This window comes from Malaclemys terrapin, chromosome 2 (assembly GCF_027887155.1).
Source record: "Malaclemys terrapin pileata isolate rMalTer1 chromosome 2, rMalTer1.hap1, whole genome shotgun sequence".
Taxonomy (NCBI): Eukaryota; Metazoa; Chordata; order Testudines; family Emydidae; genus Malaclemys; species Malaclemys terrapin.
Genome location: NC_071506.1, coordinates 210,392,432 through 210,413,950, shown reverse-complemented (window position 1 = coordinate 210,413,950; position 21,519 = coordinate 210,392,432). Strand labels below are relative to the sequence as shown.

General features: G+C 42.3%; 1 protein-coding gene across 3 annotated transcripts in view; it reads right to left on the bottom strand.

Annotated features, from left to right (window-relative positions):
* Positions 1 to 16,096, bottom strand: part of CAPN7 (calpain 7) — a 39,105-nt gene extending 23,009 nt beyond the window's left edge. For 2 of the 3 annotated variants that reach the window (XM_054019740.1, XM_054019742.1), the window contains exons 1-8: positions 15,975 to 16,096; positions 13,561 to 13,669; positions 12,589 to 12,746; positions 10,461 to 10,528; positions 9,236 to 9,436; positions 6,631 to 6,717; positions 3,205 to 3,331; positions 333 to 418 (exon numbers count right to left, since the gene is read on the bottom strand). In XM_054019740.1, coding sequence (XP_053875715.1) covers positions 333 to 418; positions 3,205 to 3,331; positions 6,631 to 6,717; positions 9,236 to 9,436; positions 10,461 to 10,528; positions 12,589 to 12,746; positions 13,561 to 13,669; positions 15,975 to 16,076 — 938 coding nt within the window. In that variant the 5' untranslated portion in view covers positions 16,077 to 16,096. Of the gene's footprint in view, positions 1 to 332; positions 419 to 3,204; positions 3,332 to 6,630; positions 6,718 to 9,235; positions 9,437 to 10,460; positions 10,529 to 12,547; positions 12,747 to 13,560; positions 13,670 to 15,974 lie in introns of those variants that run through there. The other variant, XM_054019741.1, reaches the window with a different exon arrangement.
* Between the last annotated feature and the right edge of the window lie 5,423 nt (positions 16,097 to 21,519).

Genomic DNA, 21,519 nt, shown 5'->3' with positions numbered 1-21,519 from the left:
GAGCAGCACAAATTCCAGTGACGTAAACAGGAACGGCAGGTGCTCTGCACCTTTGAAAATAGGGACATTTTTATTCAGGTGCCCAAATATGAATTTAGGAGTCTAACTTTAGGCAGGTAAGCTTGAAATTTTGAACCAAATGTCTACATTTGGACTTTTTGTACAAAATGTAGTATCTCAGGTTTATGTATGTTTATAAGCAAGCTTAACAAACCTATGTTAAATCATCACATCCATAATAAAGGCTTCGATCTGTTATAGCCAATGTTAAAAAGAGACAGGCTTTAAACGTTGCATAACTGACAGGATTTTAGACAGGAACAGCCATTTACCTTGTAATCAACTTTTTGTTGTACCGTCTCTCGTATGCTGCGCTGATAGCTAGTGATGCCACAAAAGAACAATCTGATACTATTGTCTAGGAGCAAAAGACACTAGTGAGGGTTTAACTGTTATTAATATTTAACAGAAAAAAGTTCAATTAGAAGTGCTTCCAACAAACAAAAGGATTTCTGAACCAAGAGAGGCAAAGGCACTCCCAACGGGTTGGGAAATCTAAGTTTCCTGAAAACTAAAACCTGATAAACTGAGACAGAAGGAAGGAATTAACTGGATGAGAACCAGAGACAGATGATTCCTAAATGTCCAGAGTGTGAACAATGGGAAAAGCTCTCATTGATTTCAGAGGACTCTGAATCAGGCCCTATGTGGCTTAATATTGGGACAAAATATATATAGTTTTGCCACAAAAACCCTCCACCACTCTCGGTGGTCTGACTTCTGTTTCCATTTATGTGGCCTAAATTTAAATTTACCTGCACAGAATTTGGTTAATCATTTGTCAGGACCAATTAGTTTTGTCTGACTTCAGATTGCAAATGGAGCAATGACATAGCTATTTGGATTGGTAGAGCAAAAATTGCCAATTACAAAGCTCCACCAACCTCAAAGTAAAGTTATATCTTTGGTAGAGGAGAAAAATAACTTAAGTTGCCACTAATTTTCCTAGCAAGGGTTAAAAAAACAACAACTAACAAACGTCAAATTAAACACATGGTTTAATATTATTACATACCGTATATACTTGTTCATAAGCTGAATTTTTTTTTAGTAAAAAAAGGGAAGCACCAGAGAAGGGGGTCGGCTTATGAACAGGTATAGAGAGGGAGAGGTGGGACACAACCCTTCCTCCAACAGAGGGAGCAAGGAGAGGCAGCACAGCCAGCAGAGACAGAAGGGAAGAGGCAGGGCCAGAGTGTCTCCACTTCTGGGCACGCTGCTCTACCCCCAGCCTCCAAAGCAGCTGTAGCTCTGGGGCTGGCAGGCTGCGGCCGCGCCGCCCGGCCTGCCGGAGCAGCTCCAGCGAGGTCAGAGACATCCTCCTCTGGCCCTCCCCAGATAAGGTGGGAAGGGTTGGGGAGAGTGTGGGGGTCCCGGGCCAGGGGTGGGGTCACGTGGGGGGTGGTCACAGGGGTTACTCCCCTGACTCCCAGCTTCTCCCCCCCAAAAAAGTTTCCCCACCAGTTGCTGTCCCGGCCCATCAGGGTAAGTGGCTGGCGTGCCAGGACACTTTGTTTACTTAGGTTTACCTCCGTGCCTGCGGATGCTCGAGGTAAACAAACCATCTCGGCCCACCAGCGGCTTATTCTGATGGCCCGGGAGCCAAAGTTTGCTGACCCCTAAATTATAGGGTCGGCTTATGAACGGGTTATAAAAATTTTCCATTTTTTCTTATCCATCTTGGGGGGCTCAGCTTATCAACGAACCGGCTTACGATCGAGTATATATGGTATAAGCAAGTGTGTAATATGCTACTGTTAGGAAACAAAAGGGCAAACCTTGCTTCTCCTATTCTTAAATCCACGGAAGCAAGTGGAGATGGAAAGAGATTAAAGCTAGCTGAAGGTGGGCTCTGCCATCTTGTGGCTGGTTGCAGGATAGAATAGTTTAGGTCAGGCTAGACAGTGCAAGCTCTGAAACTCATCTTATTGCTGCTCAAAAAACCCATTGTATGTGCCCCCCAATGTATGGTGCCAAACACTGTTTTTTATTTTTACTGTTAACATGTCAGAAGCTAGAGTGCTCTGCCCCTTGTCCAGTTATACCTTGTGCATCCCATAGCTAACAGATCAATGACTCTTGATTCTTAGAGGTCTGAAGAAGGCAGATACCTTATGAGTCTATAATGGGCTGCTCATTGGAATACATGACTGCCCAAATGTAGTTTTTAAAACTAGATTCCTTTGGATATGGAGATCTGAGGTGTAGAATAGTTACGTTTTCCATTCCTACCTATGTTTTCCCTCTGTTTATTCTTACACTCATAAATAAAGTAAGGCTGTCAAACAATTTAAAAAAATTGCAATTAATCATGAGATTAAAAAATAGTCTTGATTAATCACAGTTTCAATCACAGTGTTCAATTCACCTCATACAAGTAATATAGTGCCATCTCTACTGTGAAAGTTCAATAACAAATGTAGATTTTTTATTCTATAACTGCACTCAAAAACAAACAATGTAAAATTTTAGAGCCTTCAAATTGAAGCATGAAGGGGCATATGAATTTTTAGCATATCTGGTACATAAATGCCTTGCAATGCTGGCTACAATAGTGCCAAGTGAATGTCTGTTCTTATTTACAATGTCACCTGAAAGCGAGAAGTGGGCAGCGTTATCTCCTGCAAATGTAAACAAACTTAATTGTCTTAGTGATTGGTTGAACAAGAAATAGGACTGAGTTGACTTGTATGAGGTGAATTGAAAAATACTATTTCTTTTGTTTATCTTTTTTACAGTGCAAATATTTGTAATCAAAATAACAAAGTGAGCACTGTACACTTTGTATTGTGTTGTAATTGAAATCAAGTATTTTGGAGAATGTAGAAAAAACATCAAAAAATAATTATAATAATTTAAAATTGGTATTCTATTATTAACAGTGCAATTAATGATGAAATTTTTTTATCTAGTTTATTTGTTTTCCATTAAGCACATGCATTAACTGCAATTAATTGACCGCCGTAACAAAGTCAAATGGTCCACAGTGAAATCAAATGTAGGTCTTAGATGAGGGCAAAGCAAAGTTCTCCTACTTGCTAGGTTTTAATGAGCACCCCAACATTACGTTACTTTAAAAGACCCCGAACTCATTCTGCAATTATCAGAATAGCTGGTGTAAATTTCATTTTAAAAACAACTTACCTGCTTTATGCTGAAACTTGACACAGTATAGATCATTGTAGGGTTATTTGTTAGGTCATCTGGCCGCACCCACTTGGCAAACATTGCCTTTTGTTTGGGTGACAATGGTAACTTGCCGCATTTATCTCTGGATTTAAAAATAATAATAAAAAAATAATTCAAATCAACCAAAGACAGATCAGAAACAAATTCCCATGGTATGTCCCATTTTATTTACAGCAGTCACAGACATTAATCAACAAGGTCCATTACACAATGGGGGGGAGAGGGACGAGGGGGGAAGGAGGAAGACACTAACAGAAAATGTGGAAATGTTAAATGCCTTTTTTGTTTTCACCAAAAAGGTGAGTAGCAATTGGATGTCTAACATAGTGAATACCATTGAAAGTAGGATCTGAGGCTAAAATAGGGAAAGAACAAGTTCAAAATTATTTAGACAAGTTAAAAGTCTTCAGGTCAACAGGACCTGATGACATCTCTCTAGTCTAAAGCCTTGTCTACACTACAAAGTTTTTTTCGGCAAAAAGCTGCCTTTCGCTGACAAAACAGGGGAGGTGTACACGCTGCAAAGCTACTTTTGGCGGCAAAACTCTTTTGTTTTGCCTTCAAAATAAAACCACCTCAGCGAGAGGCATAAAGCTTTTTGCTGCAAAGTTAAAGCATCAAAGTGTCAGCGTAGACGCTGTTTTGTTGATATAACTGGCTTCCACCAGCATCCCACAATGCTCCAGCATCCCTCTGCTCACTGTTTTGATCTCTGCTGCCCTGCAGGCATGCGCCCCTCCCCTTTCAAAGCTCTGGGAAGTATCTGACAGCTGAGCGTGCTGCTATGCTCCCACAACAAAGCAAATAATTAACGTGGAATGCTCCTGTTCTGCCCTGTACTAGAACACAGCTGCAGGCAGCGGGGAGTGAGGGGGACTACTGCCTTGCTGCTTTGACATTCCTCAGCACTGAGAGCTCACAGAGCTGCTCAGGATGCCGCTCCCGGAGAGCTGAGGAGGCTGTGGGAGAACTCTGAGGGAATCATTCAAAATGATGTGGACAAACTGAAGAAATGGTCTGAAGTAAAACAGAATGAAATTCAATAAGGACAAATGCAAAGAACTCCACTTAGGAAGGAACAATCAGTTGCACATATAAAAAATGGGAAATGACTGCCTAGGAAGGAATACTATGGAAAGAGATATCGGATTATAGTGGATCACAAGCTAAATATGAGTCAACAGTGTAACATTATTTAAAAAAAGGGGTGGGGGAGAGAAATATTCTGTGATCTATCAGCAGGAGTGTTGTCAGCAAGACACGAGAAGTAATTCTTCCATTCTAGTCCAAGCTGACAAGGCCCCAACTTGAATACTGTGTTCTGTTCTGGGCATCACATTTCAGGAAAGATGTGGATAAACTGGAGAAAGTCCAGAGGAGAGCAACAAAATATCATTAAAATTCTAGAAATCACCACCTATTAGGAAAGACTGAAAAAAATGGGTTTATTTATCCTGGAGAAGAGAAGACTGAGGAGGGACATAACAGTTTTCAAGTACATAAAAAGTTATTACAAGGCGGAGGGTGAAAAATTGTTCTCCTTAACCTGAGGATAGGAGAAGAAGCAATGGGCTTAAATTGCAGATAGAAAGGTTTAGGTTGGACATTAGGAAAAACATCCTACCTGTAAGGGTAGTTAAACACTGGAACAAATTGCCTAGGAAGGTTCTGGAATCTCCATTGTTGGAGGTTTTTAAGAAAAGGTTAGACAAACACCTGTCAGGAATGGTCTAGTTATTACCTAGTCCTGACTTGAGCGTAGGAGTCTGGACTAGATGACCTATTGAGGTCCCTTCCAGTCCTACACTTCTACGATTCTATGACATATGTAAATACAGCTATAAAGTAGTTTAAGTTAATAGCCTTACAAAGCTAATAATTATTTGGGACATATCATAAGTAAAATATAAAATACTAAATGTTGACATTTCCCCTCCATATGAAACCAAACAGGAGAGGGGAATTCCAAAAGCCATCTTTAACAACAAAGATTATTTTTTTTGGTCACTGGTGTTGGAGAAATTTACTCAATGCTGGAAAGTGCTGAGCTAGTCCACTCAGGGCCTGGCAGGTCTCAAGATACTAGACTGTAATTCATAATTTCCCATCTCCCCCATATTGTCACTGAACTTTACATTTATAAATCTTCCCAACAGTTTCACATAACTAAACTGAAAGCAGTGTCTGTCCCTGCTGTGGTCCCCTTTTCCAAGGAAGTCACCTGAGTCCCAGGTTGCTGCTTTCATAATAATACCTAGCTTTTATACAACACACTTCATCAGTAGATCCCAAAGTGCTTTACAAATACGTCAGTATCAGTATCCCCATTTTACAGGTGGAGAAACAGGGGCATAGAGAGGTGAAGGGATTTGCCCAATGTCATCCAGAAAGCTAGCTGCAGAACCAAGAATAGAAGCCAGGCCTCCCAAGTCCCAGTTCAGTGCTCTATCCACTAAACCAGGTGTTCTCAACCTTTTTCTTTCTGAAGCTCACTCAACATGCTATAAAACTACACGGCCCACCTGTCCCACAATAACTGGTTTTCTGCATATAAAAGCCAGGGCTGGCATTGGGGGATAGCAAGCAGGGCAATTGCCTGGGGCCCCATGCCGTGGGGTTTCGGCTTTCTGCCTTGGGTCCAAATGAGTCTAATGCTGGAACTGCTTTGTGGAACCCCTGAAACCTACTCGTGGCCCCTTGGGGCCCCCAGACTCCTGGTTGAGAACCAGGGCACTAAACCACAGTTCCATTTCCACTCTGAAGAGAAACTAGAGCTGCCCTCTGAAATTATGTGGTGAAGATGTCAGGCTTACACAAAAAAACCACCCCCCTCCTCCCACACCCACTCTCCAAGTCCAAAGATTTCTAACGAGCTGGAAGTGCAACTGAATAAGACAAGGTGAAAAAACAGCACAGTAGGATCAACATGCATTGAGGAGTAGCACCAGGTTCAGCCAGTACAAAGGAGGGCCAGAATTTTCAATTAACAGATGTTTTTGGGTTTTCAACTTGACACACTTTAATAGGGCCTGATTTTCAGAGGCTGGGAGTTCAGCACTTACTGGAAGTCAGGCTCCATTAAGGTGTCAAGTGGAGCATTCAGAATTTGAGGCACCCCAAATTCATAGTCACTTTTGAAAATCATGGCTGAGTTGTAAGCCAACTTTGCATGCAACTCCTCAGTTTTCGCTGTTAGCACTCTCTTCTACTGTCAGACTAACTTGGTGCAAATGGCACACTCTCTACTGGCTGGCAACAGTAAAGGTTGAGCTACAGCCTTACTTGAACAATTTGGATTTTGAGAACGGAAATGCAATGAAGACACAGGAAAACTGAGAGAAAACAAGACAAAAATAACTGGAGTAACTGATGTTCACTTACGAAAATGGCATTGGAAAGGCAAAACGCTCCCTCAGGTCAACACTCATGAACGGGACATACTCAATACCATTTATCTTTGATGTCTTTCTGCATATCATAAAAGGAGAACATGATCGTAAGTGTCAAAGTTGGACCATAATGTTCAAAGCTGTTTTGTTTTACCAACTTCCAGAGCACAACACCCAGGAAATAACAATGAAAGTAATGAAAAAACAGAAGCCAAGAAATGGTGCACTTGAGAACCGGTGGCATTCTGCCTCAAATAGGGAATAACTACAAGTTCTACATTTCTAAAGCTGGAGTACTTGCTGGGTTGGGCATCAATCCTGGAAAGACACACACAAAAAGTAGACCAATGGTCCTCTGTAGAGGTACAACGCTGCCTGCTGCCTGCACACCAATCTGTACCATTGAGGTCCAAGGCCTTAAAATATGTTTAAATATACTTTCAACAATGTCTTTAAATTTCTATTTTCACAAAGTTATAACTATATATATAGCTCCCATCCATAGCTCTGTGTGCACTTGAGTATCTCTTTGCAAATACACTAATAAATACATCCAGTGTTATCATTCGTACCGCCTTTACTATTTGACTAAATGATTAACACTGGATGTATTTATTAGTGTATTTGCAAAGAGATACTCAAGTGCACACAGAGCTATAGATGGGAGCTATATATATATATATATATATATATATATATATATATATATATATATATTAGTTATAACTTTGTGAAAATAGAAATTTAAAGACATTGTTGAAAGTATATTTAAACAAATGTATTTTAAGGCCTTGGACCTCAATGGTACATATTGGTGTGCAGACAGCAGACTGTTGTACCTCTACAGAGGACCATTGGTCTGCTTTTGTGTGTGTCTTCCTATAGATGGGAGCTATTTTAGATCAGGAAGAATCAAGAAATATGTACAAGCCAGATGTGACCGTAACAAGTTTCAGTGACTACTGCTGAACAATAGATAGTCAAAATAACAATGATATTTTCAAAACAAAAGATATATAGGATTTAAAGCACTGTGAAGTTCTCTTTGAAGCTTTAGAAAGGTTTCCATTTCACAATTATCAGTTAAGATAAAAAAGGAAACTTGTTTTTAAAATGAAACTGGTTCATTCAACTGTCCAACTTTTCCTGCACAAACATATTTATATTGTTAGGGCCTGATCCAAGCCCATTGAAGCCAGTGGAAAGACTCTCACTGACTTCAGTGGGTTTTGGATCAGACCTTAAGTTTTTAGGACCCAATCCTGCACAGAGCTGGGCACTACTAACCTCCACTGAAATCTTACATTCCAGTATCTGTTTGAAAATGAAAGCAGAGCGCATCTGTCCAGACAGTGTCCTTTGGAAGGATTTTCCTACACTCCACTGCCCCACAGTTTGGACTACGGGGATGTGAATAGTAGTATGCACCAAAGTGCTGCAATGTAATTCCCTTATGAGGACGCTGCGAGTGTGAACTAAAAAGTTCCTGGTTCACGTTAACAGGACTACATTAAACAAATGAAGAACCTTTTAGTTTGCATGTGCAGCACCCACACAGGAGAATTACAGTGTAGTACTGTAGTCACACCCCTGCAGTCCAAACTGGGGTCACTGTAGACATAACCTAAGATGCATTTGATGGAGTTTTCAATACTTGTAATTTGAACTCAGGATATTATCTATTAATTGTTGAACACCAAAGTATGTACAATTTGTGTGTCTGATCCTACTCCCATCAAAGTCAATGCAAGAAGGAGTGGGCCTAAGTAAAGACCAATCCTGCAAGATGCTAAACACCCTTAATTCCCACTCAAGTCAATTTTACTTGAGAGAACTCTGTAAATCTTACAAGGATCTCAGCAGCTCACAGGATCAAGCCCCTAGATGATACACTCATTCAGGTAGGAAATAAATGTGTGGCGTCTATGTTCTGTACTGCACTAAAGAAATAATGAATACACAGAGATAACAGAAAAAATACTTAATCCATTAGGAGAATTAAATTCTCTATCAAATACACCTTACAAAGAATGCTGTCTGACAAGGAGCCATCTGTGTTCACTTACAAAGAGATTATTTTTGGGAACATGTTAGCTTTCAATACAGTAGAACCTCAGTATTATGAGCTGACCAGTCAACCACACACCTCATTTCGAACTGGAAGTATGCAATCAGGCAGCAGCAGACAGAGAAAGGGAAGAAAAAAAAAAAAAAAAAAAAAGGCAAACAGTACTATGTAAACCGTCAATTACTAAAAATATAAAGGGAAAACAGCATTTTTCTTCTGCATAGTAAAGTTTCAAAGCTGTATTAAGTCAATGTTCAGTTGTAAACTTTTGAAAGAACAACCATAACGTTTTGTTTAGAGTTACAAACAACCTCCTTCCCAAGGTGTTCATAACTCTGAGGTTCTACTGTACTGTGGTAATGAATGCTACAGAAATATTTCTCCCACCTCCTTAAAAAGCAACCAACAAAACCAAACCAAAATCACCCATCCCTCCTGCCCCTCGCAAAATCCAATTATATCTCAATCTAGCGCTTTGCAGTAGATTTACATGGATAATACAATTTGGGAAAATTGGACTGTATCTTACCTGAGCACTTCAATCTCCTCTGTGGTGTATCTCTGGCCTTGAGATTCACTAGCTTGCACTGTTCTGATTGTCTGTGGCTTATCATTCAAGGAAAAATCAGGTCCCAGTGGAAAGAACATTCTGACTGGCTGATTCGGTTTAGCTGCAGTTTGTCTGTCTTTCTGAGAAGACTTTGACATAGATTCTTTCAGTGCCTCCGCTCTAAAACAAATATTCTATGTTTGTTTACAGCAACAACAAATGTATGGTTTAATTATTAATTTGCTTGTTCATGCCTCCATATAATTAACATCAGATGGAAAGACAAACAAAACTATCTATTTTGCTCTTGCTAAAGAAGTCACTTCATGTAGATGTGAAATGCCAGCATCTTGCTCTACTTTCTCCCATAGTAAGAATGGCAAAAATACACCAAAAGTAATTAGCATATAAAACAATTTAGGCCTTATTCATTTTCAAGCTTCTGTCGCTTTTAAAATTATGCTAGTTGGAGGATTTATGTGAGAATGTACGCATGTTTTGGAAGCTAAATACAAAAATCAAAATCCATTACGATGTTCACTATTCATGTGGATATGAAGAGATTTAATTTATCATGTTGATATGGACAAGGGTGTTGAAATAATATCTGCCAGAACTCAACATACTACAGACCATATTTTAATCTCAGCTACATTGTTGATTTATGTAGAGTTACTCTGGATTTATATCTGTGTAACTGAGATTGGAATCTAGCTCACTAAAACTACTATATATACACACACTGATATACATACAGATTAAACTAAAGGGTTCAATTTTCCCCTGCATCAAAGCTCCACTCAGTGCAGGGGAAGGGTTGGCTCAGTGCTGGCTTGACCCCAGCATTAGTTAGAGAAGCCAAGGGGCTGCTCTAATTTATGCTGTGGGGGTCCTAATGGACCTAGTGTCAGCAGAGAACTGACATTATGAAACTCCATTCTACTCTTAGCCTGTTCTTTTCCTACCCCAGCATATCACCATACCCCTAGAGCAGTAGACACAGGAGCTGCTTCTGTCAGCTTCATGCCAGTGGGGAGCTCTCCTCCAAAAGGAGAACTCTCCATGGGCCATTTCAAGCCAGAATCCATCCCCTTTGTGCTACCTGAGCAACACAAAATGGGCAGAGTGGACCAGAGAATCCAGCTCAAAGTATGCATTGTAACCCGACACCAATGGTTTGCATGAGTATTTTGCAAATACTCACCTATCCAGTGCTTGTCTAGCCAGCTGTTTGAGTTTTGATTGAAGGATTGCATCTGAAGTTTCATGAGCCTTAAGAGAAAAAATAAAATAGCAGGCATTATAAACCTCACCTGTCAATCTAATTCCAGATGTGCAAGTCACACTGCCAAATATCCACTTGTTATTTTTCACCTGTAGATTTTAACCTCAGAATTCCTCCAAATTTGTCTTTTTTTAAACCAGTCAATACTTCCTACACTGAGATTAAAGAAAAAGAAAACTCTACATACTAAGATAAATAAACCTGCTTCTCTCATTGTCTCATCTGAGTGGGTGTGCACAATATGTTAGAATGTAAGGTACTGTTTTAAATTTTCCAGCATGGAAAGCACTGAATTCACATAGAATGCGGGGGTGAGGGGGAAATAAATCAAGTTAAAATCTACAGGGGAAAAAGTGCAACTATTAAAGATGTTACATTAAAACACTATTGAACTTGAGCGTATCCCTTTAAGTTTTCCAACTGATTTTTCTGATCCCCCCGCCCCTCCTAAATCAGAGAAACTTATGATAAAAGTAAAAAAAAAAAAAAACAGAAGACTTTCTTCCATTTTTTAAAAACTCTTCAGCTTACAAGTTAAAGTCTCATTCCCAATTTTTCCTGGCTGGAAGGGCCTTGAGAACAGAGCCAGTGGAGGTTGAGGGTGGGATGGAGAATAGGGTAGGAAGTGACCACGGGAGAAGTGAGAAACGGAATATTCAGGCTGGAACAGATAACTGCTCCCTGCATACGGCCTGCATAGAAGAACAGACTGGTCTCTCCACTTGGATATGGTAGGCAGAAAGCCCTACAGCTAAGGAACTAAATAGAACCACTGTCGCCAAGAGAGTGAACGGACGGTTTGTTTGGACTTTCTTTTACCTTGGAGGGGGAGAGGAACCTTCTTGCACTGCCTGCAGTGTCAAAAGCATAAAACTATCACCTTGCTAAAGCAACAGATTAACCATTCTTCTCACGTGGGTCCCTCATTAGATGCAGCTGGTGTCTGAGTTTCCCTTCACCTTGGGTAAAGTGATATTAATTGTATGCACAATATTTAGTCTAAATATGTGGCAACGCATGGTAACAACAGAGAGTAGGATACAGCAAAGACAACAAAATGATATATGATGAATACCTGCATAGACAGAAAGAGCCCAGGGCCAACAAATCAAAGGGAAAAACATTTAGTCTTTGATTAGACCCTTATCCTGCAAAACCGAACGCAAGTGCTTAACTTCATAGCTTGTGCGGTCCCCCTTTGACTTCTGTGGAACTATTTACCTGAGTGAAGTCAGGCACGTGCTTAAGTATTTGCAGGATTCAGACCAAAATGTTTTAGTGTTTTATGTAAATATTACCTTGAGAAATAATGTTACCCTCCCAATATATCACATAACAAAAAAACGGGCAGAAGAAGATAATCAGACTTGGTGGAGTTACATCATAATGGCGAGCTCTTCCTCTACTGAGTTAGTTTTGGCTACTGGACTTAGTATGAAAAAAGCAGTACCTGTAATATTATTTAGTAACACTTAAATACTAAAAATAATTAGGCAATTATTTATTTCTATTTTAATTGGAATTAATTTGTACAGTGTTAATGTCATAAAAAGTTTAGTGAAAATCTGTAGGAATACTTATGTTAAGTGTTACTTAAAAACAAAACGCATTTGCCTTTAATATATTAACAACAACAAAAAAAGTCTCCAATGACACATCAGAGGACCATCTTCTTGGGAGAAGAATTACACTTTAAACTGTTTTAGCTTTCTACTGGCTACAGGCCATAGATTCCAAAAGAATATTCCAGCAAACTTATATGGTTTATATACATTTTAAAGAGAGAGTCTAGGAAGAAAAAAACCCACATATCAATTTTACACTGTTGAAGAACAGTGCAGGATCAAGTGAATGTAGCCAATGTACGCAAAGTATTTTTCAATGGGATGTAGAGAACAGAAGGCAAATAAAACACCAAAACAAAACAAAAAATCAAAATACAGGTACTACATTTTTAAGCCAGCCTCTAAAGATCAGTCACCTGTGTAAATGGAAGAATTTCTTACCAACACATAATTCCACCAAGTTAACTTGTAGCATAACATACTGTTTTCAAACTGAGTTCCACTGCTTCTGTGTACAATTCTATAGCTTCCTCTGCATTGCCTTTGTCATCTTCATCAAAAGCCTGTGTAACCAGGAAATGGGCACGCTCCAGGTCCAATTGCTGTTTTGACTTCAGGGGGTCGGTGTTCTGGGATTGAACTAGATTTTAAAAAAATACAGCATTTAGCTAGCTGTGATGGTTGTTTGGGTGGAAAAATCTTTATTACAATGGGCAAGCAAGAACACAATGGTCACATAGCTTATGTCTGCTCATGGGCCAGAAACCAACACCACTTTTAAACATCCTGTCAGATTTTAAGCTAAAAGACACGATACAAGAAAGGAACAAAATAGGAACTAGAGACATTGTCCCTCAGGGTACTGTGAATTTGAAATAAAAATATGAATATAGTTAACTTTAATACTATACATGGATTAATTGTTGTCTATAAAATATGGTGAGATCCTGTACTTCTTTGGAAAAAAACCCTGTTGAGATAAATGAACTTGGTAAGACTCAGTGGGGGTTGTGTCATGTAGGCCCAAGCACCAATACTGCAATGAAATCACAAGTGGACCCATGACCACGCAGCATTCCACAAAAGAGCAGGAGTCCACCTGCATAGATTTCAGTACAGAAATGGGGCCTAAACGCAGGTGTTATTCGTTCTTGGCTTCTTTTTTTTTGTGTGTGTGCTATGGCTAAACCATTTTCTCAAATTTACCATGACAGAAGTGTTCCACTTCCTTATGTAAGAATATTTAGTAGAAAAGTCTATCCATGTTAATATGAAATAATTCCCCCAAATAAGCTTCACTTGTGATGCATCTTAGCACTCAGCTTACTCATGTGTTGGGGGGTTCTGGATATCGGATGAAATATAATAATTTAGCTATATGGTTGACAGGACCATACCTCTTCCCACTCAGTGAATCTAATCTAAAGTATATAATTAGAAAGTTCTTCACCAACCTGCTGAATACAGAGCTTGAACTCTCTCCAAGTACTCATTTATCTTCTCTTGAATATTTTCCAAGTTTGAGCCTGCCATTCCAGCATAAATCAAGGCTTGGGCAGCCTCCTGAGGGAAAAGTTAACATGCAATAAATCTGCTTGCTGTAGGAAGAAGTCCTTCCTGCAAGATGGGGTTATGAGCTTGCAATGAGCTCTATGCAGGTGAGCCCCTAGGCCTGCAAAGCGCCACAATGACTTCAAGGAGGATCTGCCTGCACAAAACTTGTTTCAAGTCACAACTGAGGCCTCTGTTGTTTTTCCTTCCACTTAATATTTTAACACATAGAGTGACCTGCAAAATTAAAATGCGCTTCCTGAGAGTCTATAAAGCCATCTCTTAGGACTTGTCTATACTAGATCAGTGCCCTGGCTTAACCGCGGCCACAGGGAGCTGAGGGGCTCCATGCCTGCAGACACTCCAGGTAAACAAAACGAAAATGTATTAGATATTCAATTCAATGATTCCATAGGAGTTTAAAATCAAATTTGATGTAGACCCGTTTATAAGCAGACCCCCACTCTTTGATGCGTCACCTTTTTATCAAAAATATTCGGTTTATGAACGAGTATATATGGTAAGTATAATGAGGTTTGCATAAGGAGAACCTGCAAGATCAGGCCCCAAGACATCTGTGCCTATGTGGAGCCTCGTTAATAATAATCAGACTATCACCTCTGATTAGGCAAAAGTCTTCAAAAGATAAGCACCATTACAGCACAAAGGTAGCTGTTCAAAAGATGAACATCCCAAGCTATTTTATTATAACCGTAGAATGGTCATGCTGTCAGAGTTACTACTGCTAGTCAATAAAAAGTCTAGATAGAAATCAATCAGTATTTTATAGTCAGTCTTTAAAAGCTTACTGATAGGACAAGTGTGCGCCAAATAAAAAACAAAAAAATAGCGTGGATATTCTGTAGATACCATAAAGCTGATGCATTACATCTGAACTGGACTAGAACTTGTCACTTCAACATAATCAAAATAATTCAGAGGAAGTATTGTTGTAGCAGCTGTGGCCAGAGACTGGAAGTCAGGATTTTATTCTGAGTGCCACGAATGTGATATGAGACCATGGGCAGATCATGTAACCTCTCCATGCTAACCTCACACAGCTAAACAGTTGCCATTAAAACCGAGACCTCAGAGTGCAGTTAGGTCTGTAAAATGCTGTTAGATGAAAGGCTGCATAAGTATAAGCCAAGAATCATTATATGGGAATACACAAGTAGTATGTGGTTTGAACTCATCCCATTAATAACCTTTTGCATTGGGGCTTCACCACTTCACTTACTCATTTTGTCATAAACATTACAGCTAAGGTTGATTGCTACGGTGTACAGTACTTAATAGCCCAAATTTGTTCATTTACACTTTTCTAGCATACTTTGTTCTTAGATCTCTGATGTTAAACAGATGAATCTTCCCACTTCACTGTTAACCAAAAGCAAAAATGTCTCCAGGGGCTACCTGTGAAATGCATCACAAAACCAGAAGAAAAACACCGTATTTCTCTTCCTTTTGCAATGAGATCACATTAAGGTTCCTGACGTGCAATAATAAGGTTAAGTTTCTGTGGGCTGGAACTCCATCTGCTCCCATTTGTAAGTAGCTTCCAGATGACAAGTCCAACCAGTTTTAAAACACACAGGTAGTTTATTAGTTTCCGCAGTCTAAAAATAACCTAGGGAAACCATATTTCTGAACTTGTATTTAAGGACACAGGTTACCCAGCTCCATCATCACCCCTCATGCCAAATGTGTTTTTCTAAATCACCTCTGATCAGGCAAATGTCTCAAAGTAATGGTAAAGTCCCCCCAATCCTCAGGGAAGAAAAATGGGTGGGGATGAGATCAAAAGGAAACCCATTGCATGCATAGCCATTCACTTCCCTTCTCCACGAAGATGGGCCACAAGTGTTTAATACTCACTGCTCTGAGGAAGACTGTCTCCCCTCCCTTCATTCAGACAAACAGCCATGGGATCTGATAATATATCTTCCCCCCCGAGACACCATTTTACACCTTGTGCTGCACTCAAGGAGGAGTCCCCCACTAAACAACCCCCCGGGGCGATCCCGGCTGCAGCGATGGGGGAGGGGAAGGGAGAGGAGGGGTCCCGGGGCGATCCCGGCTGCAGCGGTGGGGGAGGGGAAGGGAGAGGAGGGGTCCCGGGGCGATCCCGGCTGCAGCGGTGGGGGAGGGGAAGGGAGAGGAGGGGTCCCGGGGCGATCCCGGCTGCAGCGGTGGGGGAGGGGAAGGGAGAGGAGGGGTCCCGGGGCGATCCCGGCTGCAGCGATGGGGGAGGGGAAGGGAGAGGAGGGGTCTCGTGGCGATCCCGGCTGCAGTGGTGGGGGAGGGGTCCCGGCACCTTGTAGTAAAAGGCCGCCTCCTGGTAGCGGCCGCCCTGGTCTCTCTGCACCGCCAGCTGGGCGAACTTCACCGCGTCCAGCTCTAGCGCCGCCGCGTCCATGACCAGACCCCGACCCACGCTCGTTCGCGCCCTTCTTCCGCTTCCTCCCTGCGCCAGCTCCCGCCCCGCCCCTCGCACCGGCAGCTCCGCCTTGGCCGAGGCTTCCCCGACTCCGCCCAGCTCGCGTGCAACCCGCTCCTGCGCATGCGCACACAGGTGGTTTCGGTTTCTCCGGGAGGAGGGTTACTGCTGCGCGTGCTCGGGGAGGGAGGCCGAGCTAGACTTCCCCCCCCTCCACCCCGCCAGAGCCGGTCTCGTGCACGGGCTGCCTTCCACGTGTGCGGCTCGGTCGCTGCCCTGCTGCTGTGGGACGCCCGGTCAGCTGCAGGCGGGGCTAGCGGGGGGCACAGCCCTGGGTGCAGGTTACCGGCTGGACGGGAGCGTTCAGTGGTGCTGGCCGTTAGCCCGAGTTTATGCTCTTTTCTATTTTGCACTGTAGAATGGAACTTCCAGTTTTAAAAGGATGTCTTTCTGCTTTTAATCACTTCTTTTGCTTCCTGGTTTAGTCATGAGCACACTTTTTTTGGTCCTCTATGTATTTTAATTTGGGAAATACATTTAATTTGAACCTCTCTTACAGTATTTTTAAAAAGTTTCTATGCAGCTTGCAGGCATTACACTCTTGTCACTCACTGTGCCTTTTAACTTCTGTATAACTAGCTTCCTTATTTTTGTGTAGTTTCCCTTTCTGAGGTTAAATGCTACTGTGTTGGGCGATCATGCACTAAGCAGAGCACTGTTTTCATAAGACTATCCAGCCAAAAAGCTAAAGCAAGTGCTGATGTTCTTGTTTGCTATATACATTTTATTGCTTTGGTCATGTTGTTAATCATATAGAACAGTCACTTTAATCAACATGAGGATTGCAAATTATGTGTTGCCCATTTAATCTTTCATACAATATTTACTGTATAAAATGACTTGAAAATGTATGACGAGTGGTGTTTGGAAGGTCTATGCAAGCATTTGGAATTGCATGCAGGCACTAGATTAGCGACTGCTAATGAAATGATGTTACATGACATTAAATAATTTCCAGAACTATGATTGCCTATCGCTGACTCAGCACTGAGGCAAAACACTATGGAAAATAAACACCCATTTCAACAGTTAAATGTCAATCCTGTTTCAGCTTTGTATCACAATGGCTGTTTCTATTCTGCAAACGATTGCTGTAGACAGTAATCAATATGTTTAATATATTTTGGTCAACTGGACTAAGTTATTCTCTGTGGCTGGGTTGATCTGTGGCATTCAGGCTGTCTCAGTACAGCCCTGACCAAATTTACTCCTGGGGGAATTCTGTCCCCCCCCGTAGATTTCTTTGCTTCCCCACAGAAAGGGAAAGCAAAGGGAAGCTACAAGAGCAGTCATGTGACCCTCCCCAGCAATATATTTCTGGTGGCTGAGACATAAATCACTGTGGGGCAGGGGTCGGAACTGGTGAAGACCCGTCTGATGGCTCTCACACTGCGCTGGGCTCAGCTGCTAGTCATGGCTGAGTTGGGGAGGGCAGGACTTTCTCTTCCCCTGCATGGCATCCAGGGCCGGGTCAGACCCGCCCCCAGATTTCTCCCCTGGCTGTAGGAAACTGCAAACTCTCCCCTGCCTGCTTCCTGCACCCATTGCTCTTGAGGCAGAAGGATTCCTGTACAGGGAGCTACTCCCCCATCTGCCCAACCCCCATGCATCCAGACCACCTCATACACAGATACTCCCACTGAGCCTCACCCCCTGCACGCAGCACCCCCCTGATGAGCACCATTCCCCCTGCACCAATGAGCCAACTGCACCGGGATTCCCACCCCACCAAGCCCCAACCAGTTGCACTTGGAGCCCCACCACAATGAGGCCCACTCCCCCAGCATCTGGACCCCCCATTGAGCTCTAGCCCCCCCCCCCCAGACTCCCTCCCTGCTGAGCCACAACTACCTTCACCTGGACCCCTCTGCAGAGTCCCATTACTGTTGCACCCAGACTCTCCAACAAGCCCCTGTGCATCCAGATCCCCCCGTGACCAGATCCCCAACTGAGCCACCCATACCCAGATTGCCCCACATTAGATTGAGAACTCTCTCAGCCCACAGCTGGATCCCCCCACATTAAGCCCCTCCACACTTGGATTCTGCCTTGCTGAGCCTGCCTGCCACACAGAGGGGCAGGGCCCCGGAGTGTTTCTGGGGCAGGCCCAGCCCTTGTGCTGTGTCAGGGTTGGGTGCAGCGTCAGCACCGAGTCTGTGTCCGGGTGGGAAGGGAGAAGGGCTGCAGGGTGATCTCCCACGTGCATGCAGTCAGTGGCCTATGCTCCCCACTGCCATGCTGGAGCCTCCACCTTTATTTATTGACAAATACAATTTGCAGAATTTTAAAATATTGTGCCCATAATTTTTATATTTTTGGCACAGAATTCCCTCGGGAGTAATTAATAGACACATGAATGTGTCTGGATCATCACTGAACTGGAACCCTTTTTGTAAGCAAGTTAAATAATATCCTACCTTACACAGTTTTCACACAATCAGATTAATGCTTTGAAACCTCCAAGTGACAGCCTGCACACATGTAGACCGCGTGAGTACGGTATGTTTCTGTTTAAACTATTACTGACCTCTCCAGGTTTTTTTGTGAGTAATACCTTTCAAATTATGCACTGGATCAAAGTTATTTTAGGGAAGAATTATTGATGGGTCTAGCATGTATTTTGAATAACTTGTTGCTATTGTATAGATTTGTCTGTCCTAATTGGTTTTGAACTATATTCCATAAGTATGTTGTTATTTCTGGAATCCGTACTAGAGCTGGAATCTTGACTTTCAATTATGGTCAAAGCCTGTTCGGTGAGTGGAAGTGTATACTCTGAATTATTAATGTTTTTCTTCTTATCCACCAGCCAGTATAAATAATTTTGGAGCAGTTACTTATAAAGTTCATTATCCCGTAAGAAGTTCTTTTCTTTGCAGTAAATATTTCCTACTCAACAAGATTAGGGGTTAATTTGAGCCTGCATTTTATTAAAATTTCCAGGAACTAAGAAACATGCACTGAAAATAGTGCAGACTCCATCAATTATTTTGATAATTTTGAATCACATTCAGCTGGTATTACTGGATAATTCAATTACTGGCTTAAAAATACTAACATTAAAGAATACTAACATTTCCCAAATAAAAAATCATAGTAAGAGAACCAAAAAAAAAGCCACCGTGGTAAACAACAAAGTAAAAGAAGCAGTGAGAGGCAAAAAGGCATCTTTTAAAAAGTGGAAGTTAAATCCTAGTGAGAAAATAGAAAGGAGCATAAACACTGGCAAATGAAGTGTAAAAATACAATTAGGAAGGCCAAAAAAGAAATTGATAAATTAAACAGCAATAAGTCACCAGGACCAGATGGTATTCACCCAAGAGTTGTGAAGGCTCTGTGAGGGCGGGTGATGTGGGCCCAGCCCCCACCAGCACCAGAAGGGCCCAATCTGGGGCCATGGCACAGGGGAAGCTGCAGAGCGGAAAGCAGGAGAGGGGAAGCCTGGGGGTGGAGTGTGGGTGGGGCCATACCTGGCTGTTTGGGGAGGTACCGCCTCCCGTAGCCTATGATAGCTGTTGTCCATGCTTCCCCTGCATCAAACTTACCTGTGCTCAACTGTCGTGACTGGCTGGATTGCACTGGAGTAAAAAACATGTTCTGGCTCACTGTCCCCCTGGTCACCTGTCCCCCATAATCCTCTTCCTCATCCACCTCCTTCTCCTCCTCGCTGTTCACAGTGGGGACCTAAGACTTGGGCTCCTCCTAAGTATCCACGGGACTCTTGGGTGTGGTGGTGGGGTCTTCACCAAGGATGGCATGCAGGTTTTTGTAACAGTGGCAGGTCTGTGGTTCCACACCAGATCTATTGTTGGGCTCCCTTGCCTTCTGGTATGCCTGCTGCAGCTCCTTGGCTTTCATGCGGCACTGCTACTGGTCCTTGTTATACCCCTTCTCCTGCACGCCCCAAGCATCTGCTTGTAGATGTTGACATTTTTACATCTGGATCAGAGCTATGCCTGCACAGCCTCTTCTCCCCACAGACCCAGGAGATCCAACACTTCCTGTGTACTCTAGGCAAGGGTGTGTCTGCAGTGTTTAGCTGTCATGGTCAGCTGGGCATTGCACACAACAATGGAGAGCTGCTAGATGTGCTCGCCAAGCCGGGCAACCAAGGAAAAGGAATTTCAAAAATTTGTGGGATTTTAAGGGGAAGGGGCAGCTTCCTGTCCATCTGGCCCTGGGCAGCGGAGTTCACAATAGTGACCAGAGCGGGCACCGTAGGACAGTTTCTGGAAGCCAGTAACAGTTGATGTATGTAATGCAGTGTCTACACTGACACCATGTCAACTTACCTACATTAACCTTGACTCTGTGCTGCTCGGGGAGGTGGTGTTATTAAGTGGACGTAATGGGGGCAGTTTCGTCAGTGGGAACAAAATTTAAGTGTAGACACGTCCACAACTAGGTTGATGTAAACTGCCTTGCATCGACCTAACTGTGTAGTGTAGATCAGGCCGTAGGAAGTATTTCTAGCGGTGATCTTTTCACTCTGCTTCCCTACAGAGTGTTGGAGGAAGTAGCCTGCTCTTGTCTTGGCTGTCCCAGTGGTTAAGTATTAGCGGCCTGGAACTTGACTTTTCCACTGTAAAGACAGGGTCTTTCATTCATGTGCATAGATTCCAGCCAGTTCTTTTTAAATGGTCTGATTCCAAGCAAAACAGTTTAGTGACTCAAACCCCTAGTCCTTACCCTTTCCTCACAATGGATAGCAGTAAAAAGTAGGCACCTTGATTCAGACATATGGTTAATAAAAATATTACTGAAACTTTCTGCCTTCCTCACAGTGCACAGCTCAGCATATCATGGACATAAATTCTGGTATCTGGTATTCTGGTATCTCAGTAGTTTTTCTACAACAAAATGGACAATGAATTTGAGAAGACAAGATGTACACTATTCAAATTGCTTGGTTCTTTGTAAAATTTACCTGTAGTATTTACATAATTCCCCAATGTTTCAGGGCACCTTAATATTATTACTACTATAAAACCTGATAAACCTGAATTGCCAATGGATAGCTGGTGAAGAAAACAAAAACCGACAGGCATTACAGTGGCACAGCTGCACCATTGTAGTGCTTCGGTGTAGACGCTACCTACGCCGATGGGAAGGATGCTCCTGTCAGCGTAGGTAATTCACCTCCCCGACAGAAAGTAGCTAGGTCAAGGGAAGAATTATTTCATCGACTTAGTGCTGACTACACCGGGGGTTAAGTTGGCTTAACTACGCCACTCAGGGGTGTGGATTTTTCACATCCCTCAGCGTTGTAGTTAAGCCGACTTAATTTTCTAGTGTAGTCCAGGCCCCAATTTCTTTTGAAAATGGGACCTAAGCTCCTAAGTGATTTAGTTGCTTTTGAAAA